Here is a 27590-nt window from a genome sequence, read left to right on the forward strand (position 1 = left end):
CTTTCATTTGATTTGGTGCAGAGGTCTCAGTTCCTGTAAGTCACCCTGCTCTTGTTCCCAGCAGAGCCTGCATCACAGCGGTGAGGGTGCCTCACCACAGTCGGGCCGTTCTGCCCGTGGCTTCCCCTTCTCCAGAGACCAGCCACACATGCAGAGGATGCACGTGATGATGGGACACCTGGCCTCAGCACCTGTGGCATGAAGCCAGCCACAGGCACCCAAGGGAGGTCATGCACTATCAGAGCTGGCAAAGGCAGGGGTGCTTGGGAAATGTGGGGCTCCTTTCTCCCAGAACCCTGGGAGGAGAAGGTCTTGCTTCCTCTTATTTCCAGTGGAACCTGCAGCTTTGTGGCTGCTGGGCAAGCACTCTGCCACAGAAGTGAGTTCCCAGCCCTTTTGATTTTAAGATAAGGTCTTGCTGTGTAGCCTATGCTGGCCTGGAACTTAATATCTTCCTGCTTCGGCCTCTTAAGTTGCTTCCAGGCTTCAAGTATCTGCCACCACACCTGATTTCTGTTGTGTTTTGAACAAGACCCCAGCCTCTCCCTGAACCCTCCAAGGTTGCCATGGCCCAGATGGCCAGCAGGGTTCACATAGGAACCTGCTTCAAGGCTATGTGTGGGCCTGGGCCTCAGGTCTCTCTCAGCGACAGCAATGTCTCTGAAGTGAACAGGAACAGTTGCGTGCATGTAGCCATTCCTATATAGAACCATTCCGCAGAGGGAGAGACTGAGTCCCATGTGGACACTCAGAGTCCTAGCTGGGAACTGGCTAGGCTAGATTCAACACATCTGCCCTGGCTTTAGGGCAGCCCCTTATCCAAATGCAGCCCTTTTGACCCCTCACTGCTTGAGGGAAGAGCAAAGGTCCTGAGGTAGGAGGAACCGCATACCCAAAGGTACCAAGGTCTCCACATGTTGGGAGCATGGGAAAGGTGCTGGGGTCTTTGGAACAGCATGAGGCCAGGGTGGAAAGGAAAACTGAGATAGGAATAAAACACTCTCTGAGCTTCTTGAGGGGAACAGGGAGAGGAAGGAGAATCCTGGCGGATACTCTCACTGTTCTCAGCTCCGTCAAGAGCACCTGTGTAGACCGGTTGCCAGGCCCCCAACTTTGGCCCTGTCTCTCCAGCACCCCTCACTGGGTGGGGTGCCTGTGGTCTGGTTCACGCCCTGTGCCAGGCTGCTCTAAGCCTGCTCCATCTCCCATCCATCTGCCTCTCTCTCACCTACATCTTTTCTCCACACTACAGCCAGGCCGTGTGCCAAGAAGGAAAATCCCATCATGCCCCAGCCCACCTCCAGACAACATCTGTTTAGGTTGTGTTGGGAACAACATCCAATTTTCTTCCAGTGGCCTCAAGTTCACCCAACCTGGACCAGCTAGCCTCTACAGCTGGCCCCTTCTTCAACTCTGCACCTGGCACCCCTCCTCAGGGTCTTGCATTTGCTGTTCCCTCTGGAGCTCCAGTCAACAGACCGCCAGTTCCTTCTCCAGATCTCAGCTGAGGGATGCGCCGTCTGCCCCTCCTGGCTCATTTCTTCTCCTGCATGCACTGGTCAGGTTTAGCTCTGTCTTTGCCCCTCAGCAGACTCTGTCCTAAGCCAGGTTCCTTGTTAGCTTAATTTACCACTGCATCCCAGTGCCCAGAGAAAGCAGCCCCCCCCCCCCCCCACACACACACACACACTGTGAAATGCAGGGTGGCATGGCTCAGTGCTAACTCCTGCACATGTCAGGTTCTTTCCTCACTGGTCCAAGGGCTCAAGACCGGACCCTACTGGACCCCAGCCCTCTCCAGCTCCCTGTCTTGGTAGCTGATGGTTGCTGGGGCTGATACTATGCTTGGCCCTTTGCAGCTGGGCCTTTGCTCACAGGTCCCTAGGGAAGGCTAGCCTGCCAGCCCAGCCTCAGGTTCATGTAAATTCTTAGTCCCACAGCTGCAGCATCTGGGTTCAGCCTTTTAAAAAGAAAGTCTCCAACATCACACTTGCTGGGTCCACTCAAGATCACAAGTCCTTGGTCCTACCAGCTCCTGGCTGGGGTAGCACGCCCCCTCTAATCCTGCGGTGGGGTCCTTTCCTTCTTCCACCAAAGCCGCTATCCAGGAGACTTTGGAAACTTCCTACTGCTTTGGAACTTCAGCCTCCAATGGTCATTTTGTTTACCTCTGACTCCTGGCTGGACTCTATCCCAAAGCCACTTACAAAAATTCCCCTGCTGCCCTGGGGAGGCCCTTTCCAAGCCTCGTCTTTGCATTTGCTGTTTCTTTTCTCCCTTTTTGTTGTTGTTGTTTGTTTTTCTGTGTTATGTGTATGTTTTGGGGGGTGTGGTGTGCACATGTATGTGGAGACCAGAGATCAAAGTTGGTTGTATTCCCCAATTTAAGATTTATTTATTATGTACATAAGTACTCTATTTGCATGTATGCTTACAGGGCAGAAGAGGACAACAGTTCCCGTTACAGATGGTAGTGAGCCACCATGTGGTTGCTGGGAATTGAACTCAGGTCCTCTGGAAGAGTGGCCAGTGCTCTTAACCTCTGAGCCATCTCTCCAGCCCAACACCACTTTATTTTTTGAGGCAGGGTTTCTCACTGGCTTGGGGATTATTTGCCTAGACTAGACATCCAGTGAGCACCAGGATCCTCGGGTTTCTGCCTTCCTAGCACTGGGAAGACAGACATGAGAAGAAGAGATTCAAACTCAGTCCTCATCCAACTGAGCTGTCTCTCAACCCCCCCCCCCTTCTTCCTCGGGACAGGAGGCTGTCTTCTTCTCACTTTCTCGGAAGTGTCTTTTTGTTTCATTTTGTTTTTCAAGACAGGGTTTCTCTGTGTAGCCCTGGCTATCCTGGAACTCACTCTGTATACCAGGCTGACCTAGAACTCAGAGATCAGCTTGTCTCTGCCTCTCTAGTGCTGGGACTAAAGGCATGCACCCCCACACCCAGCTGCAGAGGTGTCTTCTTGTCTGCGCATGGGCAGACAATGTCAGTCTCAATTTTCTGGGACAGTTTCACTTTCCCAGAATCAGGGTCATTACCAGAAAGGGGGTGCTGTTACAGTTTTAATAGACTGGCCTCAGTTTCTTGTTTATTCCTGGAGGAAAATTTCACAGAAAGGTCATATCAGTGTCCCAGGGCACAAGGAGTCCCACACCAGACTCCACTTTTAGCATGGACAGTTTGTGTTCTTGAACATGTGCTGTCCTGATGACCGCTGTGGCAGAAGAAAACCTGCTTACCAAACCCTCTAAGCCCTGACCAACTGTGGGTTATGGTTAGTGCCTTCCTCAAACACGCTGGGAGGCAGAACCCCAGTGTTGGAGGTGGGTGAGCCCTACTAACCCTGTGGTCTTGGGCAGGTTCCTTAACCTCTCGGTCCTGGGCTCTCTCTGTAAGGCACTCTTAGTGCTCAGTGATCCAAGAATGCTACTTTTAATTTCAACTTGAAACGTTACTATTATTGTTATTATTTATGTATGGATGTTCATGGACCTGTTTTCACATGTGTGCACATGTGTGTGCAGGTGTGTGTACACATATGTGAGTGCATGTGGAAGCCAGAGTCCAATGTCTGGTTCTTTCTCTATCCCTCTCTACCTTATTTTCTTTACTTTCAAAAAAAGGTTTATTCTTATTAGGTTTAATTATGTGTAAGGTGTGTGTGCCTTTGGGTATGTACAGGGAGTGCAGGTGCCCGAGGAGTCCAGAAGCACTGGATTCCCTTGAGCTGGAGTATCAGATGGTTGTGAGCTGCCTGATATGGGTACTGGGACCTGAACGTCTGTGTGTGTGTGTGTGTGTGTGTGTGTGTGTGTGTGTGTGTGCGCGCGCGCGCGCAGGCCTGTTTATTTTTGTTTTGAGACGGGGTCTCACTCATGCGGCCCAGGCTGGCCTCCAGCTCACCGTGTAACCCAGACCAGCCTTGAACCCCTCCCTCACTTTCATTTCCCAAGTGCTGGGATTACAGGGATGCGACACCACCTGTGGCTCAGTTCCGTGAATTTTTAAACTTTTTTACTGATTCATTTATTTGTTTTTGTCTGTGCGGGGGTGGGGATGCTTACGTCACAGCATGTGTGTAGAGGTCAGAGGGTAACTGTGGAGTTGGTTTCTCCTTCCTCTTCCCACAGGTTCTGGGGAGGAAACTCAGGCTGCTAGGCTTCCCTAGCAGGGCCCCTTTACCTGCGGAGCTCCTGACAGACCAGTACTATGCATTTCCATACAGTTTGCTAAGTCTTCCGTACCCCTGCTTCCCTCCCCTGCCTTTTGTAGTCACGCGTTCCCCTCCCCTCACTAGGCAACTCGTCTTTCCTGTTTGTACTTCTGGTTCTTTCAGGATATCAGATAAATGGAATCCCGTAGCATGTGACATTGAGCCTGGTGATTGGCACCTGAGTTTATCCAGGTCTCCGTGTGTCTCGCTCCCTCCTGGTTGGTGCTGTGAATGAACCAGAGTTGTTTCTCTAATGACTCCTCTGGAAAGAGGTGTCAGGGTGTCTTCAGCTGAGCCATGGACCACTGTCAACATCTGTACAGGGTTTTGATGCTGCTGTTCTGGTCTTCCTTTCTCCCTCATTCCTTGACACAGGGTCTTACTCTGCAGTTCAGGCTAGCCTGGAATTCTTTACGTAGCCCAGGTTGATCTCAAACTTGAAGCAATCCTCCTGTTTTAGCCTCCTAAGGATCATAGGAGTGAGCCACCAGACCCAGCTTCCATGGAATTTTTGTTGTTATTGTTGTTTGAGGCAAGTCTCATATAGCCCAGGTTGGCTTTGATCTTTGATCTACATACCCTATAGCTGCAGACTCTCCCCATCTCCCCCAGCTGCCAGTCCTTCCTCACCCCGCTTACCAGTCTACAAGAGTCTGTGCTGCACTTCTGCAAAGTGGCGAACATCTGTCTGTGCAGCCGCCACACATACCTGAGGCATTCCATCAACTAACAGCCAAGATGTGTTATTCATAAAAACCATGTAAAACAAAAACAGTTCCGTGGAATTCTTTCCTGTTGACAGTTGGGGGCATTGGGTCAGAGTCAGAGCTGGCCGCAGTTGGTTGGCCTTAGGTTAGGCATCCTACCCCTGACCTGTAGGACTGATGGCTGAAAGTCACCTAAGAGCCCTGTTCCGGGTGAGCATAGGCCAGTGGAGGCTCTGGCCAGCTGTGAGTCTCAGGCAGGCTACGTCACCTGTCTCAGCCTCAGTTTCTTCATTTCTGAAATGGACTCCAGGAAAACACCTACTTCTGGTTGTCTTGAGGAGGAACTGAGCACACAGTACCTGGGGTGGCATTGGGACACATGAGACGGCGGCTACAGCTGTCATGAACAGCTGTGCAGCTGCCCTTCTAGAATATATCTCTCTTCTTAGGACAGTTCCTTCAGGCAGGAACAATCACACACACACACACACACACACACACACACACACACACACACACACACACACCTGACCGATGTGCCTGGGAGTTGGTAAGTAGGGTGAGTGTGAGGCCAAGGCCACCACTGCTCCCTGTTCACCTTTGTCCTCCGTGGAACAGGTGGCAGGAAAGCCCCCTTCCAAAGGGCTTTGTTTGTGCTGGGAAGTGTGGGAAGGGGAGCTTGGGGTGTAGGAGTGCAGGTCAACAGCACCCCATGGAGAAGAGGCTCACCCAGCGTGTGTCTACAAGCCAATGCCAGCTGGGACTCGGTAAAGCAATGCTCACAGGTCCTGGGACCGGCCATGCTTAGCATACAACCCTTGCAACCAGAAGAGCTCAGAGGCCGCACACCAGTCACTCACTGCCTTGCTCAAGTGAGCAGCAGCACACCTTCAGCAACCTGGGTTTACAGTCAAACTTAGTTTACAGTTTTCAACGCCAACAGGTTTTTGTTTTTTGCTTTTTAAAGATTTATTTTTATGGCCAGGTGGTGATGGCCCATGCCTTTAATCCCAGCACTCAGGAGGCAGAGGCAGGCAAATCTCTGAACTTGAGACCATCCTGGTATACAGAGTGAGTTCCTGGACAGCCAGGGATATAAACAGGGAAACCCTGACTTGAAAAACTGGAAAAAAGAGAAAAGAAGAAAGAAGGAAAAGAAAAAGAAAATTTTATTTTTATTATTTTTAATTATTAATATGTGTGTGTGCATTGGCAGGTGTCTGCCTAGGCCAGAAGCATCAAGTCCCCCTCGAGCTGGGTTTACATGAGTTCTAGGAACTGAATTCAGGTCTACAGCAAGAGCAATAAATACTCTTACCTGATAGTCATCTCTCTATCAGGAGGCTAAACATGATCTGAGGAGAAGGCTCAGTCCACAGAGTGCTTCGTGTGCAAGCACGAGGACCTCAGTTCAACCCCAGAAGCCATGGGAAAGAGTTTGGAATGGTGGGGGGAGGTGGAGACAGACCGCCAGGGAGGTGGAGACAGGACGGGGGTGGGAGTGGGGGTGGGGGTGGGTTGGGGGGGTGGAGAGAGGCTGGGGAGGTGGAGACAGGCCGGGGAGGTGGAGACAGGCCGGGGGTGGGGGGGGGGGGTGGGGGTGGGGTGGGGGGTGGGTGAGTGGGGGTGGGTGGGGGGGTGGGGGGTGGGGGGATGGGGGTGGGTTGGGGGAGTGGGGGTGGGTTGGGGGGGTGGAGAGAGGCTGGGGGTGGGGGTGGAGTGGGGGGGTGGGGGGGTGGAGGGGGTGGGGGAGTGGGGGGGTGGAGACAGGCCGGGGGTGGGGGTGGGGGTGGGGGTGGGGTGGGGGGGTGGAGAGAGGCTGGGGAGGTGGAGACAGGCCGGGGGTGGGGGTGGGGGGGGGTGGGGAGGGGGGTGGGGGGGGGGGTGGAGAGAGGCTGGGGAGGTGGAGACAGGCCAGGGAGGTGGAGACAGGCGGTCCCAGAGCTTGCTAGCACAGCCTACTTGGAGAGTTCCCGGCCAGTGAGGGACCTTGTCTGAAAAACAAGCAAACAAATAACAACAACAACAACAGCCAAGGTGAGCAGCTCTTGAGAACTGACACAGGAGGTTCACCTCTGGCCTTCACACACACACACACACACACACACACACACACACACACACACACACACACACACGGGCACACACAGTAGAGAGGGTGATCAGGACAGGACACCAAACACCTGTGACCTCCCCATGTAGGAACATCCTCATCATGTTCACATACTCTCATGTGCACACGCACACACCCATACATACAAACATGTACATGAACCACACACACATACAAGTCTGTGTGAAAAGAGAGATGGGATCCCATAGGCCCGGCCTCCAGTGTCCCAACTCCTCCATTTCTCGTGCATCCCAGCCATTTTGAAACCCTGGCAGCTTCCTAAACACTTGCTTACCTGGCTCCTTCCGAGCCAGGCACACAGCTCCTCCTGTGTGGAATGCTCATTCTCTGGGAGTGTAAATCACTCTCAGAACATGTTCAGACTTGGGCTTGGGGAAATTCCTCTGTCAGCAGTCTTGTGGTAGAGTGTTGGGGAGGCACCAGGAGGCCATAGAATGGTGGGGGATTCCCAGGAGCCTCTGCTTCACCCAGCTGCTTTCCCACCACTTTCTCACCCAGGAAAGGCCAGCAGGGACTCTGGGCATGGAAGGATAGGGCTCTCTTGGTTTTCCTGGCTCCTGGCTAAGTCCAGCAACCAGTTCCTCTCCAGCATGATGGAAACATAGAGGTGGTAGAGATGGACACCCCTGAGCAAGGCACAGAGCCTCGGAGGACCTCAGCTTCCTTGCCAGTGGAGAACGGCCTTTCCAGGGCCCAAGGGCCTGTGTGGTACTCCCTTCAGAGTCCCAAGGGCTGGGCCTGACTCACTGCTTCAAATTATTTTAAATTATATCTTATTTATTCTCTCTCTCCCTCTCTCTCTCTCTCTCTCATACACACACACACACACACACACACACACACACACACACACACACACACATTCTGAGTTCAAGGCCAGCCTGGTCTACAGAGCAAGTTCCAGGACAGCCAGGACTACACAGAGAAACCCTGTCTCAAAACAAACAAATAAACAAACAAACAAAAAGCAAAAAACTCTGTAAGTTAACACACTCAGAAATCAACAATAGAATGTTGAATGTGTCTTTCAGTGATTTCTTACTCTAGAGTTCCTTTTCTAGTTCTCCACAGTGTGTATTCCTTTCATGAGTGATACGGTAACATAGAGTTAATTTGGGGGCAGGTAGTATAACAGCCATGGCTGTCCTGGAACTCACTCTATAGACCAGGCTGGCCTCGAACTCACAAAGATCTGCCTGCCTCTGCCTCGTGAGGCCTGGGATTAAAGGCGTGTGCCACCACTGCCCATCTCTTCTTTCAACTTTTAAATTACTTTATTGAATGAAAATAAGGACATGGCCATTCCTAAATATAGTTGAGGTTTTATTGTAGATATGAGGGAAAGAACAGCCAGAGGCATCTGGAGCAGCCCAGACTAAACATGGCCAGCAGAATAGACTGGGTCATGGGGGGAGAAAGGTGAGAGAGGGAGAGAGAAGGGGAGCCATAGACTAAGAGACCATGAGGTCTTGTTGTAAGGATTCAGTCCTTAATTACATCATCAGCCTGCGATGGCGTCCCAGCCTAAAAAGCGGGTGGGCCCTCTGTGCATCCCTCTCTTTCCTTTCCCTTCCTTCCTTCCTTCCTTCCTTCCTTCCTTCCTTCCTTCCTTCCTTCCTTCCTTCCTTCCTTCCTCCCTTCCTCCCGTCTGTCCTCTCTCCCTCTCTCCCCTCTCTCCTTCCATCAGCCCCTCTCTCCCCTCTCCCCCCCCCCCCCCAGTAAAGCTCTAAAAAAGGTAACCATGGCTTGTGACTCTCCTCCAGCACTCTCCTCCATTGGCATGGCCACTGTGGGCAGCGCTGTTTAACCAACACTTGTAGCCAAAATGACTGAGTTATACAGGGATCTGAAGCTCGGGGAAGGAGGCCCAGCCCTGGGCTGGAGAGGAAGAAGGTGAGGGGCAAGGTGAGAAGTGCTGGGAGCCACAGGTACTGAGTGATGCAGGGACAGCTGGGCAGCATCCACTGATACGTTAATAGGAACTTCAGTTAGCCATTTGTCCTAGGTTTCCTTGAGACCTAACATTTATATGTTATTAAAATGCAACAAAAACAGTATCGGAAGGGAAAGTCTGGCCAGACGACCCTGGGATCACAGGGTAGGGGTGAGAACAGACTCCCAAAAGCTGTTCCGACCACCACACATGTGGTGGCATGTAAACCCCCCAAGAATAAGGAAATGTAACTTTCCAAAAATCAAATAAAAAAGAAAGGGCAGTTTGGTTGTCCTCATTGTCTTTCTGAGAGTTACTTCCAGTTTTTTTTTTAATTTCCTGTTATGCGATTAGTTGTGTCTATTTATAGGAAACAGTGTGATATTTTGATAACTGTATATGTTGTATAATGATCACATGGGGTAATTGGTATACCTGCCACCTACTATGTATATCATTTCCTGATCAGTTGTGACCACTCACAAGCTTGGGCTTTCGTTTCAGTGTTCAGTATTGCTGACCTCAGAATACTAAACTGCAAGAAGACATAGGGATAAATTAGTCACTTTACAGGTGACATACACATGCCGAATTTTGTTTATGTCTTTAAAGATATTTTACATTTTACTGAGTGTACTGGGGTGCATGTGTGCCCCTGTGCACTTACAAAAGTCAGGGAACCATTTGGAGGAGTTAATTCTCTCTTTCTATCATGTGGGTCTTGGGAATAGAACTCTGGTCATCAGATTTGGTGGCAAGTGACTTTACCTGCTGAGCCGTCTGACCAGGTTGAAAGAGGAAGTTCTTGGGCATTGAATATAGGGCCTCTTGGGTGCTAGGTAAAAACTCTCCTATAGAGCTATATCCCCAACTGAAAGAGGAAATTATTTAATTTATTTATTTATTATGGTTTGGAGACAGGGCTCTTGTATCACAGGTTGGCCTCCAACTCACTATGTAGCTAAGGATGACCTTGACTCATCCTCCAGCCCACCTCCTGAGTGCTAGGGTTACAGATGTGAACCACCACAGCTTGTTTTGAAAAAGGATTTTTTAAATCGTTGGACTCAAGTATGTATATTTATTTTCTTTTGAAAGGTTTGTCCTGATAAAACTCTTATGATAATTTCAGGAGTGTACTCTATATAGTCTGAGTACAGGATGCTTGACAAGAAATGTCCTGCCAAAGTTACCAGCACATAGTCAGCGTTATCTGTGAGGCATGGAAAAGTACAAACAAACCTGCACATGAATCATGCTTTAAAGTATCCCTCTGGAACTTTCTCTCCTGTGAGTAGATGTGATCCCCATCCGAACGGTCCAGGATCTGTTTGCATTTCTGCTTTTCGTGTGGCAATGCATTGCTAAGGGCGCACATTTTGTTTCTGTTGTTATTTCAGGTATTATTGAGCACGTCTTATTTTTTAGTAAACTGCACCGGAGATATATGGTTTAAATGGTTGCTCTTCCCCTTATTTCCCTGCTTTCGTTTGTTTTTCCTCTTTAATTCAATTTAACCCATTCATTTTTAGCGTCGGGCAGGTACTCACAGTACACATGCGCACTCCTGGCGCGGCGAGCCCGCCCCCAACCCTGGCCATTGGCTGTTCAGGCCGGAGCGCACTTGATTGGTCGCCGCGTGCCAAGCCCCCGCTGCCCGTCAGAGTTGGCGGGAAAGTGGCGGAGGCGCAGCATGGCGGCGGCGGCGGCAGAGTCGCCGTCCTCGGGTGGCCCCGGGGCCGTGCGGTTGCCGCGGTCGCCACCACTCAAGGTGCTGGCAGCGCAGCTGCGGCGCCACGCGGAGGGAGGCCCGGGCGCGTGGCGGCTGTCGCGGGCGGCGGTGGGCCGCGCGCCGCTGGAGCTGGCGGCCGTGTGGATGCAGGGCACCGTGCTGGCGGCGGAAGGCGGCCAGGCGCGGCTCCGTGACCCGAGCGGGCCCTTCTCCGTGCGCGGCCTGGAGCGCGTACCGCGGGGCCGGCCTTGCCTGCTCCCAGGTAACCAGGGCCAGACCGGTTCTGCAGGGGGCTGTCCTTCCCGGGGGCGGGGCGGTCCCACCTCCAGGCGTTCGTCCTCCTTCCTGTCCCAACCCCTGTCAGGTGACTCCCATACCTATCGGATGACTTCAACACCTGCCACCACGTTCAAAGATGTAGGTTCCAATCTGGCCCGGTGGCCCACAACCGTCATCCCAGTAGTAGGAGACTGAGGCAGGAGGATGGCAAAGTTCAAAGCCTTTCTGAGCTACAAAGTGAGTTTAAGGCCAACCTAGGCAACACAGTGAGAGCTTGTCCCAGAACAAAGAGTAAAGAGGGCCTGGGATGGGACTCCGTGGTAGAGCACTTCCTAGCATTGATGAGGCCTTGGGTTCAACCCAGGCTGCAAAAATAGTAAACAAATAAATCAATGAAAATACCTCTGGGTTCTCGAGCTTTGGGCTTCTCTGTCACGAGTTCTCTCCCCATAGATGTTTTTCAGTTTCCCCATGTGCTTTGAGAAATAATGTCTTGGGAAATGTGTGCGTGTCCTTTTCTGTTTTGAGGCAGGGTCACATGTCGTCTAGACTGGCCTCAAATTCCTTGTGTAGTTGAGGGTGATCTTGAACTCCTGAACTTCCCACTTCCATCTCCAGAGTGCTAGGATTACAGGCATATGCCACCACACCTGGTTCATGTGGTGCTGGGGGTCACACCCAGGCCTTTGTGCGTGTTAGCGGAGCAACCTCCCAACTGAGCCATATATCAGCCCCACGTCTGCATATTTTTAATGTTCCAAGAAAAATGGGACATTTATCTGGAAAGCCACTGTTACCAGAAGGGCTGGGGACGCTCTTCTCTACCTTTCCTACTGAGAACACCATAGCTGTAGTTCCTAATTCGTAACCAGCTGTTGCTCACACGCGAGGAAGCATCATCACATTTATCTAGGGGTTTGTTGAAGCCCATCCCCTCAGGTTTTCCGAGTCTTAAGACTTGTTTCTCATTTGCTCCAAGGAGCTGCTAATATTGCTGGGTTTGAGGCCACCCTCTGAACCACTACAGTACTTGGTCTGTGGTCCTGCAGCTTGACCCTAGCATCTGGTCTCATGTCTGACATCTAGGTGTCCTGAGAACCAGATGGCCTAAGAGATAGGCATTGGGATACCTGGAGTCTCATCTCACTGACAAGGATGTCACGTGAACATATCATACATGGGGCTGCAGCTGTGACCCAGATAGACGAGGCCTGCCTCTACTTGACTTTGGAGGTTTCTGAAGGAAGCATTTGGATTCACCAAGCCTACCTTTCCATGGCTTCCTTCTCTGTGAAGTCAAGCCAGACTCTCTAAGAACGCTTCCTGTTCAGATCAGAGAGTGTGGGGCTCTGTCTAGAGACAGACTAGGTCAGGGGTCTGACCTGGGCTGTTTTGAACTCAGATTTAGGTTACCTTTTCTTCTCTCTCTCTCTCTCTCTCTCTCTCTCTCTCTCTCTCTCTCTCTCTCTCTCTCTCTCTCCTCTCTCCTCTCTCCAGTCTTACTCTAATTTAGGACTAGCAAACTCAAATGGACTGTAAACTAAAAGCAGTTTTACACACACACACAGACACACACACACACACACACACACACACACAGACGCAAAGCTAGGAATCAGGCTCAGTGCCTTACCACTGAGCTCTGTCTCCAGACCCAGCTTTTACTTTTTAAAACTTTTTGTTTGTTTTGTTTTGTTTGTGGCACATTTCTCTGTGTAGCCCTGGTTGTCTCACTCTGTAGACCAGGCTAGCTTCAAACTCAGAGATCCGCCTACCTCTACCTCCTGAGTGCTGGGATTAAAGGCATGTACCACCATGTGTTAATCCCACTGATGGAGAAAAAGACCACTACCACAATTCAAAGCCAAATTTGAAAGAAGCTTTAATTAAATACTGGCCAGGTGGATGGACTCCGGCCAGGACCATCTTCAGGCTTCCAGAAGATGGCCCTGAGTCATGGTTAACTTAAGTATTTCCCATCAGGTCCAATCAGGGGCCAGCATATATCCTGACACATTTCCTGCCTGTCAACCTCTTGCCCATGTGTGATCAAGCACATCCAGTACAGATGGGTCACACAGACTTGGGGAGTGAAAACCTGGGGCTTGTTGTCTCCATACACAACAGGAACTCTTTGTCCTTGGGCAAGGGACTTGTAGATCAGAGGCGTTTTTGTTTCATGGATATATTAATTAAAACTTAAAGTGTAACTTTGGCTGTCACATATGCGTGGCTCTTTAAAACTATTTTGATTACATCTTACTTATTCTGAGTAAGGTTATATGTGTGCATGTGGGTGTGCCATAATACTCAGGTGGAGACCAGAAGACAGTTTGAAGTCGGTTCTCTCCTTCCACCATGTGGGTCCCAGGGACTGAACTCAGAGTGCCAGCCTTGGCAGCAGACACTGGCCCAGGTTTCACTATCGTTTGTTTTGTTTTGAAACAGGGTCTCGCTATGTAGCCTTGGGTGGCCTGGAGCTCACTATGTAGATCAGGATAGTCTTGAACTCAGAGATCCTCTCGCCTGTGCCTCCTGAGCCCTGGGATTAAAGGCATGTGCCTGATACCTGGCTTGTGTTTTACCTTTTGATCACAATGTGAGAAAAGGATATGCAGTTCAGAATCAACATCTGCAAGTGAAGTTGTATTAAAGTGAAATGTATTTGTAATTTACAAAAGATTAGGGTCACTGTTTCACTGTAATGACATAGTCCAGGAGTTGTGACAGAGATGACCCACAAAAGCCTGATTTATATAGTCTGGTCCTTTACAGAAAAAGTTGACTGCCCTATGCCATAGCTTTGGCTTTGCTCGAATTCCATGGTGTTTGGTGTCCCTAGCCTAGGCAATGTCCCTTGAGGTCAGCCAGTGTCTCAAGCCTGGCACCCAGCAGATGTCCCTGTGTTGGACTGAGCCTGCTTGCCTCACCTTCTAGCCTGTATGCCCAGGGGAAGGGCTCATCCTCTTTCCTCTTCCTCATTAATTATCTCACCAGGGACCAGGGAAGTAAACAGGCCACTAAAACACAGGGTACCAGTGTAGATGCACACCTAGGGCGTGTGTCCAGGGGTGGCAACTCCTCTTTCTTCCATTTGAGTGGTGCTCACGGTATCTGCCTCGGTGTTTGTGAAGTAGAAAAGTCCCTACAAAAGCATGCCATGTGTTAACCTCTGCTAACCTCAGGAGACCTCCAGCTGCAGAGCATAGACAGACTTCTGTCCATCTGGCTCGTTGGTTCATCTGGTATTTATTTGGGGCCAGTTGATACAGAACTAGGCACAGAAGAAGGATACATGTTCAAGGCTCAAGGGGGGTCAGGAAAGCCCTGAGAACTGCATTGTAGTTATCTGTAGGGACTAGCCCTCTTGGGTTTCTGGGACTTAAGATGTTCAGTGTCAGGATTGGGACAGTCTGTGTCTGTAAAGTAGTGGATTGTCAACTCCTTTGAACAGCTGTGCAAAGGCCAGAAGGCATGGAACAGGGCCCCATAGGACAGCAAAGGCCAGGAGGCAGGGAACAGGGCCCCATAGGACAGCAAAGGCCAGGAGGCATGGAACAGGGCCCCAGGGGCAGCAAAGGCCAGGAGGCAGGGAACAGGGCCCCATAGGACAGCAAAGGCCAGGAGGCATGGAACAGGGCCCCAGGGGCAGCAAAGGCCAGGAGGCAGGGAGCAGGGCCCCATAGGACAGCAAAGGCCAGGAGGCAGGGAACAGGGCCCCATAGGACAGCAAAGGCCAGGAGGCATGGAACAGGGCCCCAGGGGCAGCAAAGGCCAGGAGGCAGGGAGCAGGGCCCCAGGGGGCAAAAAGGCCAGGAGGAGGGAACAGGGCCCCATAGGACAGCAAAGGCCAGGAGGCAGGGAACAGGGCCCCATAGAACAGCAAAGGCCAGGAGGCAGGGAACAGGGCCCCATAGGACAGCAAAGGCCAGGAGGCATGGAACAGGGCCCCAGGGGCAGCAAAGGCCAGGAGGCAGGGAACAGGGCCCCATAGGACAGCAAAGGCCAGGAGGCAGGGAACAGGGCCCCATAGGACAGCAAAGGCCAGGAGGCATGGAACAGGACCCCAGGGGGCAGCAAAGGCCAGGAGGCATGGAACAGGGCCCCAGGGAGCAGCAAAGGCCAGGAGGAGGGAACAGGGCCCCAGGGGGCAGCAAAGGCCAGGAGGCAGGGAACAGGGCCCAAGGGGGCAGCTCTGAAAGGCTGCAGTTTGGGAAGGACCTGTCCACACTAAATGACCTTGATGCCTGCTGGTTTTCGGTTGCCTGGCCCCTGCCCTGCCTGTAGGGCATCCGGCAGTTTCTCTCCAGGCTCTGAAGATACAGTGAAGTTAGGAACTCTGCCCCCTAGTCCTCATTCTGCAGATGGTGTGTTGCTTACCTTGCTGTGATGGGGAGGCTCTTGGGCAGGGGCGCTGTCAGTGGTTGGGAGGACACAGGCCAGAGCTGCTGCAGTAGCCCATACAGGAGAAGGCTAAGGCTTGATCTTGGGCAGGGTCCAGTGGGGAAGAAATGGAGGATATCACAGACCTGGAGAGGGGTACGGGTGCATGGGCTCAGCACTGGCCCCTGGGTGTTGTGGAATGTCTTCTGTCTCCAGGTTCCACAGAGCAGGTCTGTTGGCCTCACCTGGTTTTCCGCCTTGTAATTCTAAGGGTTTTGTCTTCATCACCAGTTGGGGCCATGTACAAAGGACAGCCAGTATGGGACCTTGAGTTAGAGCCAGAGATCCTTCTGTGGACCCTGTCAGGGAAAACATGGGAGGGATGGGCAGCCTCAGGGTTTGGCTTGTGTGCAAACTCATCCTTGCTGGTGGAAACCGGGCATGCAGGGGGCTGGCTGCATGCCTTTCCGGCTGTGACAAGGGACTTTTTACACAATTGCATTTTGTGTGGTTTATGACTAGCCAAGTTGCGCTTTCAAGGAGAGGCACTTCCCTCAGGGAATGGGAAGTTGTGGTTAATAATATGTCAGATCATCCAGTGGCAGCCTGTTCTGTTGGTTTCCCTGTGTGTGCCCAGTGTGGCTTGGGATAAAGCTGGGGATGGCAGGGATTGGAACAACAGCGCAGTGTGCTGTGGGTGGTTGAGAGGAGGGCTGTGCTGATGCCTGGCCTAACTCTTTTGGGCAATGTGGAGGGACAATTGGATTTACATTTTGGCCGTCAGGAAGTGGCTTTGCAGGAGTACCCGTCTTGCTAACAGAGACTAGTCACTCACTCTGGCATTGAGCAATGAACAAGACTGAGAGCAAAGCTTGAGTTTTCACCCCTGCCTGGGGCGGTGTGTCTAATTATAACTCAGTGGGATCCAGAGTTGCTGGCGTTCCAGGGACATGACTGCTGAGTGAGCCTGCCTATTGTGTCCAGCATATGAAAAGCAGATGCCGATAAGATGCAGATGTCATCCTCCAGGTTAAGCACTGATCTCATTGTTCATACATGTATCTGTTTTGGTCCCTGACTGCCTTTGTTTTGGTATCTACTGTCAGGATTGTGTGCATGTTCTTGTGTGGGGGTGTGCTCACACATGCCTGTGTGTGTAGAGGCAGATGTACATCAAGAGTCTCCCTTGATTGCCCTCACCTTATTTTTTGAGACAGGGTCTCTTACAGAACCAGGAGCTCTCTGACTGGGTTAGGGTGGTTGGGCATAGAGCCCCAAGGATCCTCCTGTCTCCATTTTCTTAACACTGATCACATATGCGTACACCCTGTCGTGCAAAACATGGATGCTGGAGGTCTGAACTCAGGTCCTCTAGCTTGCATGGCAAACCCTTTACCAGCCAGGCCCTCCCCCAGCTCCTCTTCCTCTTATTTTGCAGGGCTAAAGATCAAACCTAGGACCTAGTGCATGCTAGGCTGAGCTTGGCCTCTGAACTGCGGCCCCCAAGCCCTAGCTAATCTTTTTGTCTCCATTGTCCTTCTCTGATCAAGGCCCTGAAGTCGGGTCTTTGTGGGCTGTCCCCACCTGCCTTGTTAGTATGAACATCACGTCCTTTTCTTCTCTTCCCAGGAAAGTATGTGATGGTGATGGGTGTGGTTCAGGCCCTTAGTCCTGAGCCCTGCCTACAGGCTGTGAAGATGATGGATCTTTCTGACAATCCTGTCCACGAGAGCATGTGGGAACTGGAGGTGGAAGATTTACACAGAAACATCCCTTAGAGCTGGGCCTCTGAGAGCAGCTTTCCCTGGAAGTACTTTACCACCGTGTGGGTCTGGGACATCGAAAGTTTCATGACGAGATTTGCCTTGGTGGAGCCAGACGTCTGGACCCTGGGAGCTGGAGCTTCCGTTAACTCCGCCTCCTCTCTGCCCAGGCCTTTGGCTGCTTGTGGATGAGAAGCAGATGCTCTGGGCTTTTCCCCCGTTAGTCATTTATGTTCGTTTTTCTCTCTCTAAAGCACATGGAAATCTCATGTTGCCGTTTCCTGATTTGGCGAGTGATAACACTTTCTGCTTTAAGATGCAAAATCTAAGTTTCAGTTATTGCCAGTGGGATAAAGTGCAGTTAGGAGGACAGAACGACATTGTGGCCTGTCTCCCCTTCCCTAGCTGCTGGGTGCCAGCAAGCAGCCCCTGCAGACAGGGCTCTCTCTGCTCCAGAATGCTCATTCCTGAAACATTGTGAGGCCAGCTGCTGAGAATGGTTGGAATAGTCTCAGAATTCTTTGTTGAAATTAAAAATCCAAGATGGAAACAGACTTTTCAAATACTTCTGCTTCAAAACTTTTGTGGAGAGATAGCCAGGGAGGGAATAATCTGCTGGCTTAGAGTCCTGACCCTTCTGCATGAAATGCCTTTCTGTTGGGATTGCATCACTGTTGGGTTTTGGCTTTCTGCTGATCACCCAGGCTCGATTCATGTTCGGATGGTAAAGACCAAGGCAGTCCATATTATGTTCCCACACCGCTGCAGCACTTTGCCCAGAAGACTGATAGTCTACCACTAGTAACATTTTTGTATGGCTAGTTTTTAAAAATAAGCACAATTATTTGTTTGTTTGTTTTAAAGACAGGGTCTTACGTAGCTCAGGGTAGCCTGACTCCTGACCTCCCACCTCCAGTTCCTGAGTATACCACTCTGCTTGCTTTTGCAGTGCTGGAGATTGAACCAGGGCTTTGTGCATGCTGGGCAAACTCTCTACTAACTGAGCCCCATCTCCAACCTGACCTATGATTTCTTAAAACAGGTTTAAGTTTTCAGAAAAATTGAATAGAAAGTCCCATAAACACCATTGAACCTAAGGCCTTCTGTGTGTTTGGCAAACACCGTCACTGATATAGACATCCAGCTCATTGATTTTAAGACAGAGTGTCTTAAAACAAGGATAGCCAGATGTGGCAGTCCTAATGCCTCAGCCTCCTGAGTGCTGCGATCCCAGGCCCACACCTCTCACCCAGGCACCCCCACACCCTGACTAACCTATATTGCCGTGAGCATCAGATGGTGCTTACCAGCAGATAAACTCAGGAGCCGCTTGGCAGGAAAGGAACAGAGTGGGGAGGAGAAGGGACCCAGGGGTGATCTAGAGCATTCCTGCCCCCTGCCCATAGGAAAAGTGTCAAGACTTTGAGCTAATTTGCAGCTCAGGCCGGTCTTAGGTTTATCATCTTCTGCCTCAGAGTAGCTTGGATTGCAGACTGGCTCCTCCTGCCCTGCTTGCATTGATGCCTTTTTAAAGAGATTTTATTTTTAGTTATGTATGTGTGTGTGTGGGGGGGCTTTGGGGTTTTATTTTTAGTTATGTATGTGTGTGGGGTGCCTTTGGAGGCCAGAAGAGAGTGCTGTCATTTGTCAGCCCCATCCAGGCAGCTCACAACTTCTGTAACTCCCTGTAGTTCCCAGGAATCTGATGCCTCTTTCGGACCTCTATGGACATTCCCACAACATGGCTCATAGACTCCCATGCTTACACATATATACATAAATAAAAATAAATGCAAAACAATGAGAAGACTTAAGAACAGTAATAATGAATGGCGCTGGGGACGGATCTTGGTCCCTGGTGCTGGGAGCCATCCCTGGTGGTGGACAGGTTCCTGCAGAGGATTTATGGAGTCGGCAGGGGAAGGAGAGCTAGGAATGGTGGTCAGGAGAATCCTGTAGCCTGACTGACTAGCAGCCAGAGTGCTTTTGATACAAAATTTAGTGAGCAGGGATAGATTCATGTTGCTCCAAAACATGGATCATATCATTTTTGTTTTGGGACATGTGTTTCACCTTTACTTGCTCATCCTTAGTCATCATTAATAAACTATGACAGAACAGAGTTATCATTTTCAATCATTTTCCCTCAAGTTTTGACATCATTGATGAACAGAGTTATCATTATTACTCATTAACTCCAAAACCCAATTTTTAAGAATCTAGAGGCATATGACAACCTGTTCTCAGGCTGGTTGCTTTGGTTGCTTCAAGGACACTATAGACCAAAATAAAATCTTCAACCACCCTGGGCCTTTTGCCATGTCTCAAGCAGTGTATTATTAACTCTTAATGGCCAGAGGGGCCCCAAAAAAGTCTCAGGCCAAAGCTGCTGCAGTTATTATTCAAATTCTGGCATAATACAGTGTTTATATTTTATATTTTAGTAGAATTTGTTTATATGTCTAGTCCTGGCATTCTGTTGTTCTTTGGTCACAAGACATCACAGTGACTTGGCATGTGCTGACTTTTCTAAGAATGGGAGGTCCTGACATCTCATTCTTTTGTCATCTTTCTATTCTATGCTTTGTTCATCAATGTAAGTCTCTGTGTAGGGCAGAGGTAACTTCAGCTAATCTAACTTTGTTGCTGTACATGTCACATAAACGCCTGAGTGTACAGTGAGGAGAGGCTTGTGATCCGAACTGTGGCCAACTCCTCTAGCCCACCGAATCTTGTTGACATTTTTAAGTTTACTTTGTTTTGAATGTCTTGTTCCTGAGTAAGTATAGGGACAGATGTTTCAAAAATGTCTCATAGCCTCATAAAGAGACCTCTGGCTTCTTTATGTGTGTCACAACCTCCAAAGCATAAGGAAGACCTTCAAGTAGATAAGAATATCTCCCTAAAAGCGGGAGAGGTAGTATGATCAGGATTGTCCTGGGGAAGCTTAGAAGCATTACTCCTGGAGAAAGGCGTAAGTGATTCATAAGAAGTTTTCCATCAATCCAGTATTCCCAAATTGTACAAATACTAAAAGTCTCCCGAGTATGCAACAGGTGGAGATGAAAGGTGGCCGTCATGTGACTCAGTCCTGCTGGATCCTTGTCAAGCAGCTGTGCTGGCCTTAAGACTTTTGTGGTATCAGAGAGAAGACTGCCACTGCCCTGAAAGTCCTGATGGCCACCTGTCTTCCCACTGTCTCACTGGGCCTGCCATGGAGTGCTTCGCTGAACGTTCACTCGGGCTCTGCCATGCCTTTTTGCTGCGGTAAAACCCGTTTCTCTTGCAGTGCTCCACTATCTATCAGCGTGTGTCCGCATGCCCCGCCTGCCCACTGAGTGACGTCCCGATTGTTGTCAGTACAGCTCTCAGTATGGGTTTAGTGTGGAGAGTTTACAGCCCAGCTAGGAGTGCAGGAAACACGCGGACTCCACGGGTAGTCCTGTAAGATCTGCCAGACTCATGGCGTGCCTGGCTAAGTTGTTCGTTTTATTTTATTTTGTTTTTCTGAGACAGGGTTTCTTTGTGTAGACCTGGCTGTCCTGGAACTCACTCTGTAGACCAATCTGAACTTGAACTCACAGATATACCCCTGCCTCTGCCTCCCAAGTGCTGGAATTAAAGGCGCTCACATTTTCTTTTAAAGGTAGACCAAGTTGGAAAGTGATCTGGGTTTGACTGCTGAACAATTTTTTGTAAAGATATATTTGTATTGTTTATTTATTTATTTGTTTGGTTTTTCGAGACTGGGTTTCTTGATGGTAGCCCTGGCTGTCCTGGCTGGAACTCACTCAGTAGACCAGGCTGGCCTTAAACTTACAGAGATCCTCCTGCCTCTGCCTCCCCAGTGCTGGGATTAAAGGCGTGTGTCACCACTGCCCCACTTATTTTTATTTTATAATATTATTATTGTGTGCATGTGTGTCTATGTGCATATGTGATTCTGAAAGAGGGCATTGTAATCTCTGGAGCTGGAGTTACAGGCAGGTCTGAGCAGCTGAATATGGTGCTGGGAACCCAACTCGGTTCCTCTGGAAGAACAGCAAGTGCTCTTAACTGCTGAGCCGTCTCTCCAGCTCTAATGTACATCTTTTGAGCTACAGAAAAATTGCAAAAATAGTACAGTCCTTATTCTTTTTATTTATTTGTTTCTTGCCTACTTACTTAACATGTGAGGGAGGATGTCTATAGCCCAGTCTGTCTTGGAACTCCTGATCCTCCAGCCTTGACTTCCTGAGTATTGAGATTATAGGTGTGCACCACTAAGCTTGGTTTATGTGGTATTGGGGATCAAATGGACTTCTTGAATTGTAGATATACCAGGTTCCTATCATAAATATGTTAGCGTGGTGTGGATGTCAAAACTAATTAACTAATTAATTAATGAGCTAATACTTAGAAGTTAGTAGCCAAATCTATAGTTTATTCTGGTTTCTCATATTTTTGGTTTTGAGCCTGGCCTTTAATGACTGAGCCATCTCTCCAGGCCTATCCTGGTTTCTTTATTTCTTTTTTCCCCAGGATTCCACATTCTATTTAGTCATTGTGTCTCCTTAGGATCTCCCTTGTCTGGGACATTTGATCTGTTGCTTTTTTTTAAAAAAAAAATAATTTATTTAACTTTATTTTATGTGCATTGGTGTGAAAGTGTCAGATTCCCTGGAACTGGAGTTACAGACAGTTGTGAACTGCCATGTGGGTGCTGGGAATTGAACCTGGGTCCTCTGGAAGAGCAGCCAGTGCTCTCAACCGCTGAGCCATCTCTCCAGCCCCAGTCAGTTACTTTTGATTGTATTGGAACTTAGTCAACAGACATACATACACAGATGAAGACAACACACACACACACACAGAGACACATACACACAGACAACACACACACACACACACACACACACACACACACACTACACAATGCTAATGGTAACCTTGCACATCTGATCCTCTGCCTCCTTAGTGCTGGGATTATAGGCAAGTACTACAATGACTAGCTTTTTGCAGTGCTGGGAATCAAACCCAGGGCTTCATTCATGCCAAGCAAGCACTCCACCACCTATCTACGGCTCTAGGCTACCCTCCTCCTCCTCTTTAGCCAGGGTCTTGCTATGTCAGCACAGGGCCTCTGGCATGCTGAGCAGACTCTATTGCTGAGCTTTAGCTCCAGCCCAAAATTAATTAATTACTTTTGAAACAGAGTCTCATATTCCAGGCTGGCCTCAAACTCTGCAGCTGAGCGTGATCTCGAAGCCCTGATCCCCCTGCGGGCACTTTGCAGTGCTGGAGTTCAGGTATGCACTACTCCAGGCTTGGTTCCTGCATGCCAGACAAACACTCTACCCCTTGAACCCCAGGCTGAAATTTAATTTTGATGCAGGCCACAGGATCTCTGCTTTAGGATTCTTAGTAAAATGGTGTCCCCAAACTGCTTTACCCCAGAGCAGCTGTTGAGCTGTGTGTGGCACAAGCCTAGTCTGCGTCCCCACTGGAGACCTGGAAGCTGCTGACAGCTTCCCAGCCGTGTCCTCACCTAACTCCTGGTGAATAACACGCGATGGAAAAGTGTGGGCTGGCTGGAGGTCGCCGCCAGTGGGGGAGGAGTGCTCCAAACTGCAGCGGCCAGTGGCTGGAAGCTGCCTCCCCAGCACAGAGCCCAGCCTGCGGTTTCTCTGCACATTCAGGACTCTCACTGTCGGGCTGCCGTTTCCTCCCTGACAGGGCCAAATGAAAATGCATCCGGAGGCTTCAGCTCTCAGGCTGCCAAATCAAAGTCAGTTTATCAGTGAGCACCCGCCAGACCGCGGCTCTGGCGGCAGCCTGTGTGCCCGCCCAGCGCAGCTTCCCTTTTGAAATGCTCTTTTCTAAGAACCGAGAATAAGCAACCTAGGCTGTGACTTCACTTTTCTCGGAACTGCTTTACATTATATATATTTTAAAAATGCGAAACCATCACTTAGCTGGTTTTGGATTGCCTGAGTTCCCTAATTCTTTCTGTTGCATGTTCTTGTAAAGCTCAAGTTTTACCGCAAAATTCTGCAGGAGGGGGAAAGAGTGGCCATGCCAAATAGGGGTGTGTCTTGTGTTTTAGCTGGCTTATGGATGATTTAATGATTAAGGAGAAAAAGAAACTAGAAGAGATGCCATGAAAAGTCAAGGATCAACTCTGAGTTCTGTCTGGCAGACAGAGTTAATGCTGGGCGCTTGGTCCACACTTTGTGATCGGCTAGCTGCCTCTTGCAAGGATGAGAGGGGACCTGGGTGTAGTGGTCCAGTGTCTGTGATCCTGATATTCTGAGGTGAAGGCCACTCTGGGCTATAGTGCAAGTTCCAGGCCCTGTGCTGACATAGCAAGACCCTGGCTAAAGAGGAGGAGGAGGGTAGCCTAGAGCTGTAGATGGGTGGTGGAGTGCTTGCTTGGCATGAATGAAGCCCTGGGTTTGATTCCCAGCACTGCAAAAAGCTAGTCATTGTAGTACTTGCCTACAGTCGCAGCACTAGGGAGGCAGAGGATCAGATGTGCAAGGTTACCATTAGCTACATAGCAAATTCAAGACCAGCCTGGGCCATGTGAGAGACTGTCTTAAGAACAAAACAAAACAAAACAGTATGGAGGAGAAAGAGCAGATGCATCTTTAGCCACAGTGAGCCACAGTGACCTGTATATATCAAGCCACCAATGGCTTTGAGCCTGTCTATAAGGACATCATCCTGGGGTTCCTACCTTCTTGGCATGAGGGGCTGAAACACTGTCACACTGTGGGGGCTGGTCCTGGTCCTACTGTTTCTTGCCTGACCTTGGGTTTGAAGGTCAGCCTTTGAGGTGGAGGCAATCCTTCCTTCAAAGGATGCTGCTGGTAGGTTCTTGGGAACCGCAGTTGCCATGCCTCCTTCTGAGTGGGGAGGTCTCAAATTTGTTTTAAAATCATAACTTGGTATCTCTGTCCCCTGGAGACTTACAAAACACATACAGGTATCAGTTAATGCCAGTAATGGCTGAGTTTCAGGTTGGTCTACACACAAGCAAAGGCACAGTGCTTGTGAACCTTGACATTTGAAAGTTTTTTTTAAATTATTTGTTTATTTACGAATTTTTTGTTCGCTCACAAATTTACTTTGTTTGTATGTGTATAGCTGCACAGTGCTGTGGTGTGGGTGTGCAGATCACAGGATAAATTATGGGAGTTGATTTTTGATTCCTACCAGGTGGGATATGGGTTCAAACTCAGGTCATAGGCCTTGGTGGCTAGCACCTTTACCCTCAGAGCCATCTTGCTGGCCTGAGTTTGAGTTTTTGTTATTATTGTGTTTTTGTTTGTATTTTGTAATTTTTAATATTTATTTGTGTGTGCCCACATGCATCCATGACACTGTATGGAGGGAAAGGACCTCTTTCAGGAGTCCACTCTCCCCACTGTGGGTCCTGAGGATGGAGCTCAGGAAACTCCTGCAGCAAATGCTTTACCCACTGGGCCATCTCACTGGCCCTTGTTCATTTCTGTGAGACAGGGTTTCTCACAGCTCATGTTGTCCTGAATGACCTTGGTGAGCCTCCTGCCTTCCCCTCTTGAACCCTGGGATGGAGGCTGTGCTATTATGCCTAGTTCATATGGTGCTGGAGCTTAACCCAGCGCTTATGCATGGTAGACGGACACTCTTCCAGCTGAGCTGGAGCTCAACCCAGCGCTTATGCATGGTAGACGGACACTCTGCCAGCTGAGCTGCAGCTCAACCCAGCGCTTATGCATGGTAGACGGACACTCTTCCAGCTGAGCTGGAGCTCAACCCAGTGCTTATGCATGGTAGACGGACACTCTCCCAGCTGAGCTGGAGCTCAACACTGCTTTTTGTTTTTCCCCATGTTTCTCTTTTATTTAGTTACTATATAGGCCAAGATAGCCTTGAACTTTTGGAGATTCTCCTGCCTCAGCTCCAGAAGTTCTGGGATCATAGGTATGCACTGCCCTGTTGGCTTTTTGAGCCTCTTGAAGCAAGCACCTTGCAGTTGCCTGAGGTGTTGGCTGGAAGGTGGCAGGAGAATGCTCCTCGGATAGGAAAGCTCTGAAGTGTAAAAGGGTTGCTGCAAAGAGCAACCAGCAGTGTGGAGGAGAAGTCTGGAGCAGTAGTTCCCTTGATAAAGACAACAGTTAATTGTACACTTGGTATCAAGGTTTGTGCTGAACTTCATTTACCTGGGATGTATTCCCCTTGCACCACCATGAAGATCAGAACCACGAAGATAAAGCCCTGTGTCCCAGCTCATCTGGTGAGCAGGCCACAGGGGCAAGTCATGAGCTAGTGGGTGCCTGGTATTGTTAGGGACACTCTTCTTGGGAGCCAGCACCTAAATTCTCCACTGTTGGTGCCTCAGGACTGTTCTGGAGTGGATTATAGCGCCCCCTGCTGGTTGGTCCTCAGCCTGGTCTGCGCCCTTGGGAATGGGATGAGAGCCAGAGACTAGAATGAAAAGCCACAAAATGAAGCAAGGGAACAAAACAGGGCCACAAGAAGTTTCACAGCCATCCACCCTGGGAGTTTTGCCCATTGTGGCCAGACTGGGGTGGGGGTGGAGAGGTGGTTTGGCCACCAGATGGGTTCTGGTGGACTTGACATTCAACTCTAGCCTCGTTTATTAAGTGGGTCACTTTGAATGAGTCACTTAATTTCTCTGAGCCTTATTTATCTATTTAGGCTTCTAAGGGCAGGATCACTATGTAGAAGCTGACCTGAAACTCCCAATGTAGCCCAGGTTGTCCTCCAGCTTGCAAGGATTGTCCTGCCTATGCCTCTCAACTACACCACCATGCCAACTCTTCTTATTTTCATGAGCCTGGGCCAGGCAGCCTTGCATCCTCCCGGTCACTGCCATCCCAAGGCTCAGGTTGAAGAAACAGTTTCTGGGTGAGTGAGGCAGTATCTTTCCCGATGTGGTTGCCGGAGGTGTGTGCCTCGGCCTGGCCGCCGTCCAGTGAAGTTGCGGAATGGATGCCCCGGGCCAGCTGGGAGTCCCTCAGCCCTGGAGACACTGGGGGTGGGCTGGTCCTCTGCTCTTCCTTTCTGCACTTGGCAGCAAGCGCTGCTTCCCTCTTGGGTTCTCGTTCCTGGCCGTCTGTCTGCACTGGTGGTCCTCTCCCAGCCAAGGGCCTCGCCCAGGAACCAGGATTGGGCTTGAAGGCGAAGAGCTTGACGTCTTTGGCAGCCTGTGTTGACTTGAAAAAACTCTCAAACTATAAGAAAAGAGAAGTGAGGTTGTGTTGAGAAGCAGAGAAGGAAGGCCCCACTATTTCCTGGGAGTGGGCTGGGGGTCTCTCTGGTAGCCCCTGGCCCTGACTGCAAGGTCAGTCACCTACCCATTACCACTTCCCTCTTTGTAAGCAAAGCAGGCATGGGCTGTGGTTCCCACATACAGTGGGACAGTGTGTGGGCCTCAAGAACTCAACCGTCCACAGAGGCACTCCAGAACTAAGCAAGTGTCTGCCAAGGGCTCCTTGGCAATGGGAAAGACCATGATATAGTCCCCCACCAAAGGAAGAACTGAGGGTCAGCACCTGAGGCTCTGGGAGCAGAGAATGTGTCTGAGTCTGTACAGGGGGAGAATACACCTGAGCCGGTGCAGGGGGAGAGAGAACACACCTGAGCCGGTGCAGGGGGAGAATACACCTGAGCCGGTACAGGGGGAGAAAACTTAAGTCATGCTGGAATTGAATACTGAGGGATCCAGGCTGTGAGCGTGCTGCTGACATTCGATTGGTTCTGGAACATCTGAATGACTTCTCTCTGCTTTGAGGAGGAGCCAGCCCTACCTTGAGGATGTCAAGCTGCTGAAGTGTGGTCCCCATGAGCTCGTGGGCACAGACCCCAGGAGGGCTCCACACAACCTCTGTAGTTAGCTTCCACCAATAAATATGGATTCCTTTCTTGATTGAGTGAGTGAGACAGGGTCTCGTTAGCCCAGGCTCTCCTTAAACTGTGTAGCCAAGGGTGACCTGGGCGGCTGGTCTTTCCCTGCTGAGCCCTCTCACGGGCCCTGTTTTTATTTTTAAATTACTGGTTCAAGTTCCTTAGTGGTTCTGTCTGTTTAGATTTTTGTATCATTTCTGATCCTGGTTATTTAGTCTTCTCTCATTAGTCAGTATAACAAAGTTGGTCTGGTGTGGAGTTTACTCTTTTTCCACTTCATATCCCAGCTTACTTCTGCTCAGGTCTGCGTTTCCTTCTCCCAGCTATAGACTGGGTTTTCTTTTTCTGACAACTGAAGGTATAAAATTTAGTTGTTGGCTTAAAGTCCTTTGTGTGTGCATATGTTGAATGTGGAGGTCCGAGGCCAACCTCAGGTATCCTCCTCAGGTGCCACATCCCTCTTCTCTCCTTCCTCCCTCCCTCCCTCTCTCTCTTTCTTCTTTCTTTCTTCTTTAATGAAGGGTCTATCACCGAGCTCACTGATTA

At 49.9% G+C, this 27590-nt stretch overlaps 1 protein-coding gene across 2 annotated transcripts in view; it reads left to right on the forward strand.

Annotated features, from left to right (window-relative positions):
* Positions 1 to 19272, forward strand: part of Rmi2 (RecQ mediated genome instability 2) — a 45434-nt gene extending 26162 nt beyond the window's left edge. The window contains exons 1-2 of one of the 2 annotated variants that reach the window (XM_052759470.1): positions 10183 to 10987; positions 17017 to 19272. In XM_052759470.1, the coding sequence (XP_052615430.1) occupies positions 10687 to 10987; positions 17017 to 17165 (450 nt within the window). In that variant the 5' untranslated portion in view covers positions 10183 to 10686 and the 3' untranslated portion in view covers positions 17166 to 19272. Of the gene's footprint in view, positions 1 to 10182; positions 10988 to 17016 lie in introns of those variants that run through there. The other variant, XR_008222618.1, reaches the window with a different exon arrangement.
* Positions 19273 to 27590: the final 8318 nt, after the last annotated feature.

Source organism: Peromyscus californicus, unplaced genomic scaffold (genome assembly GCF_007827085.1).
Source record: "Peromyscus californicus insignis strain IS unplaced genomic scaffold, ASM782708v3 Scaffold_3__1_contigs__length_106647218, whole genome shotgun sequence".
In the NCBI taxonomy this organism is placed as follows: domain Eukaryota; kingdom Metazoa; phylum Chordata; class Mammalia; order Rodentia; family Cricetidae; genus Peromyscus; species Peromyscus californicus.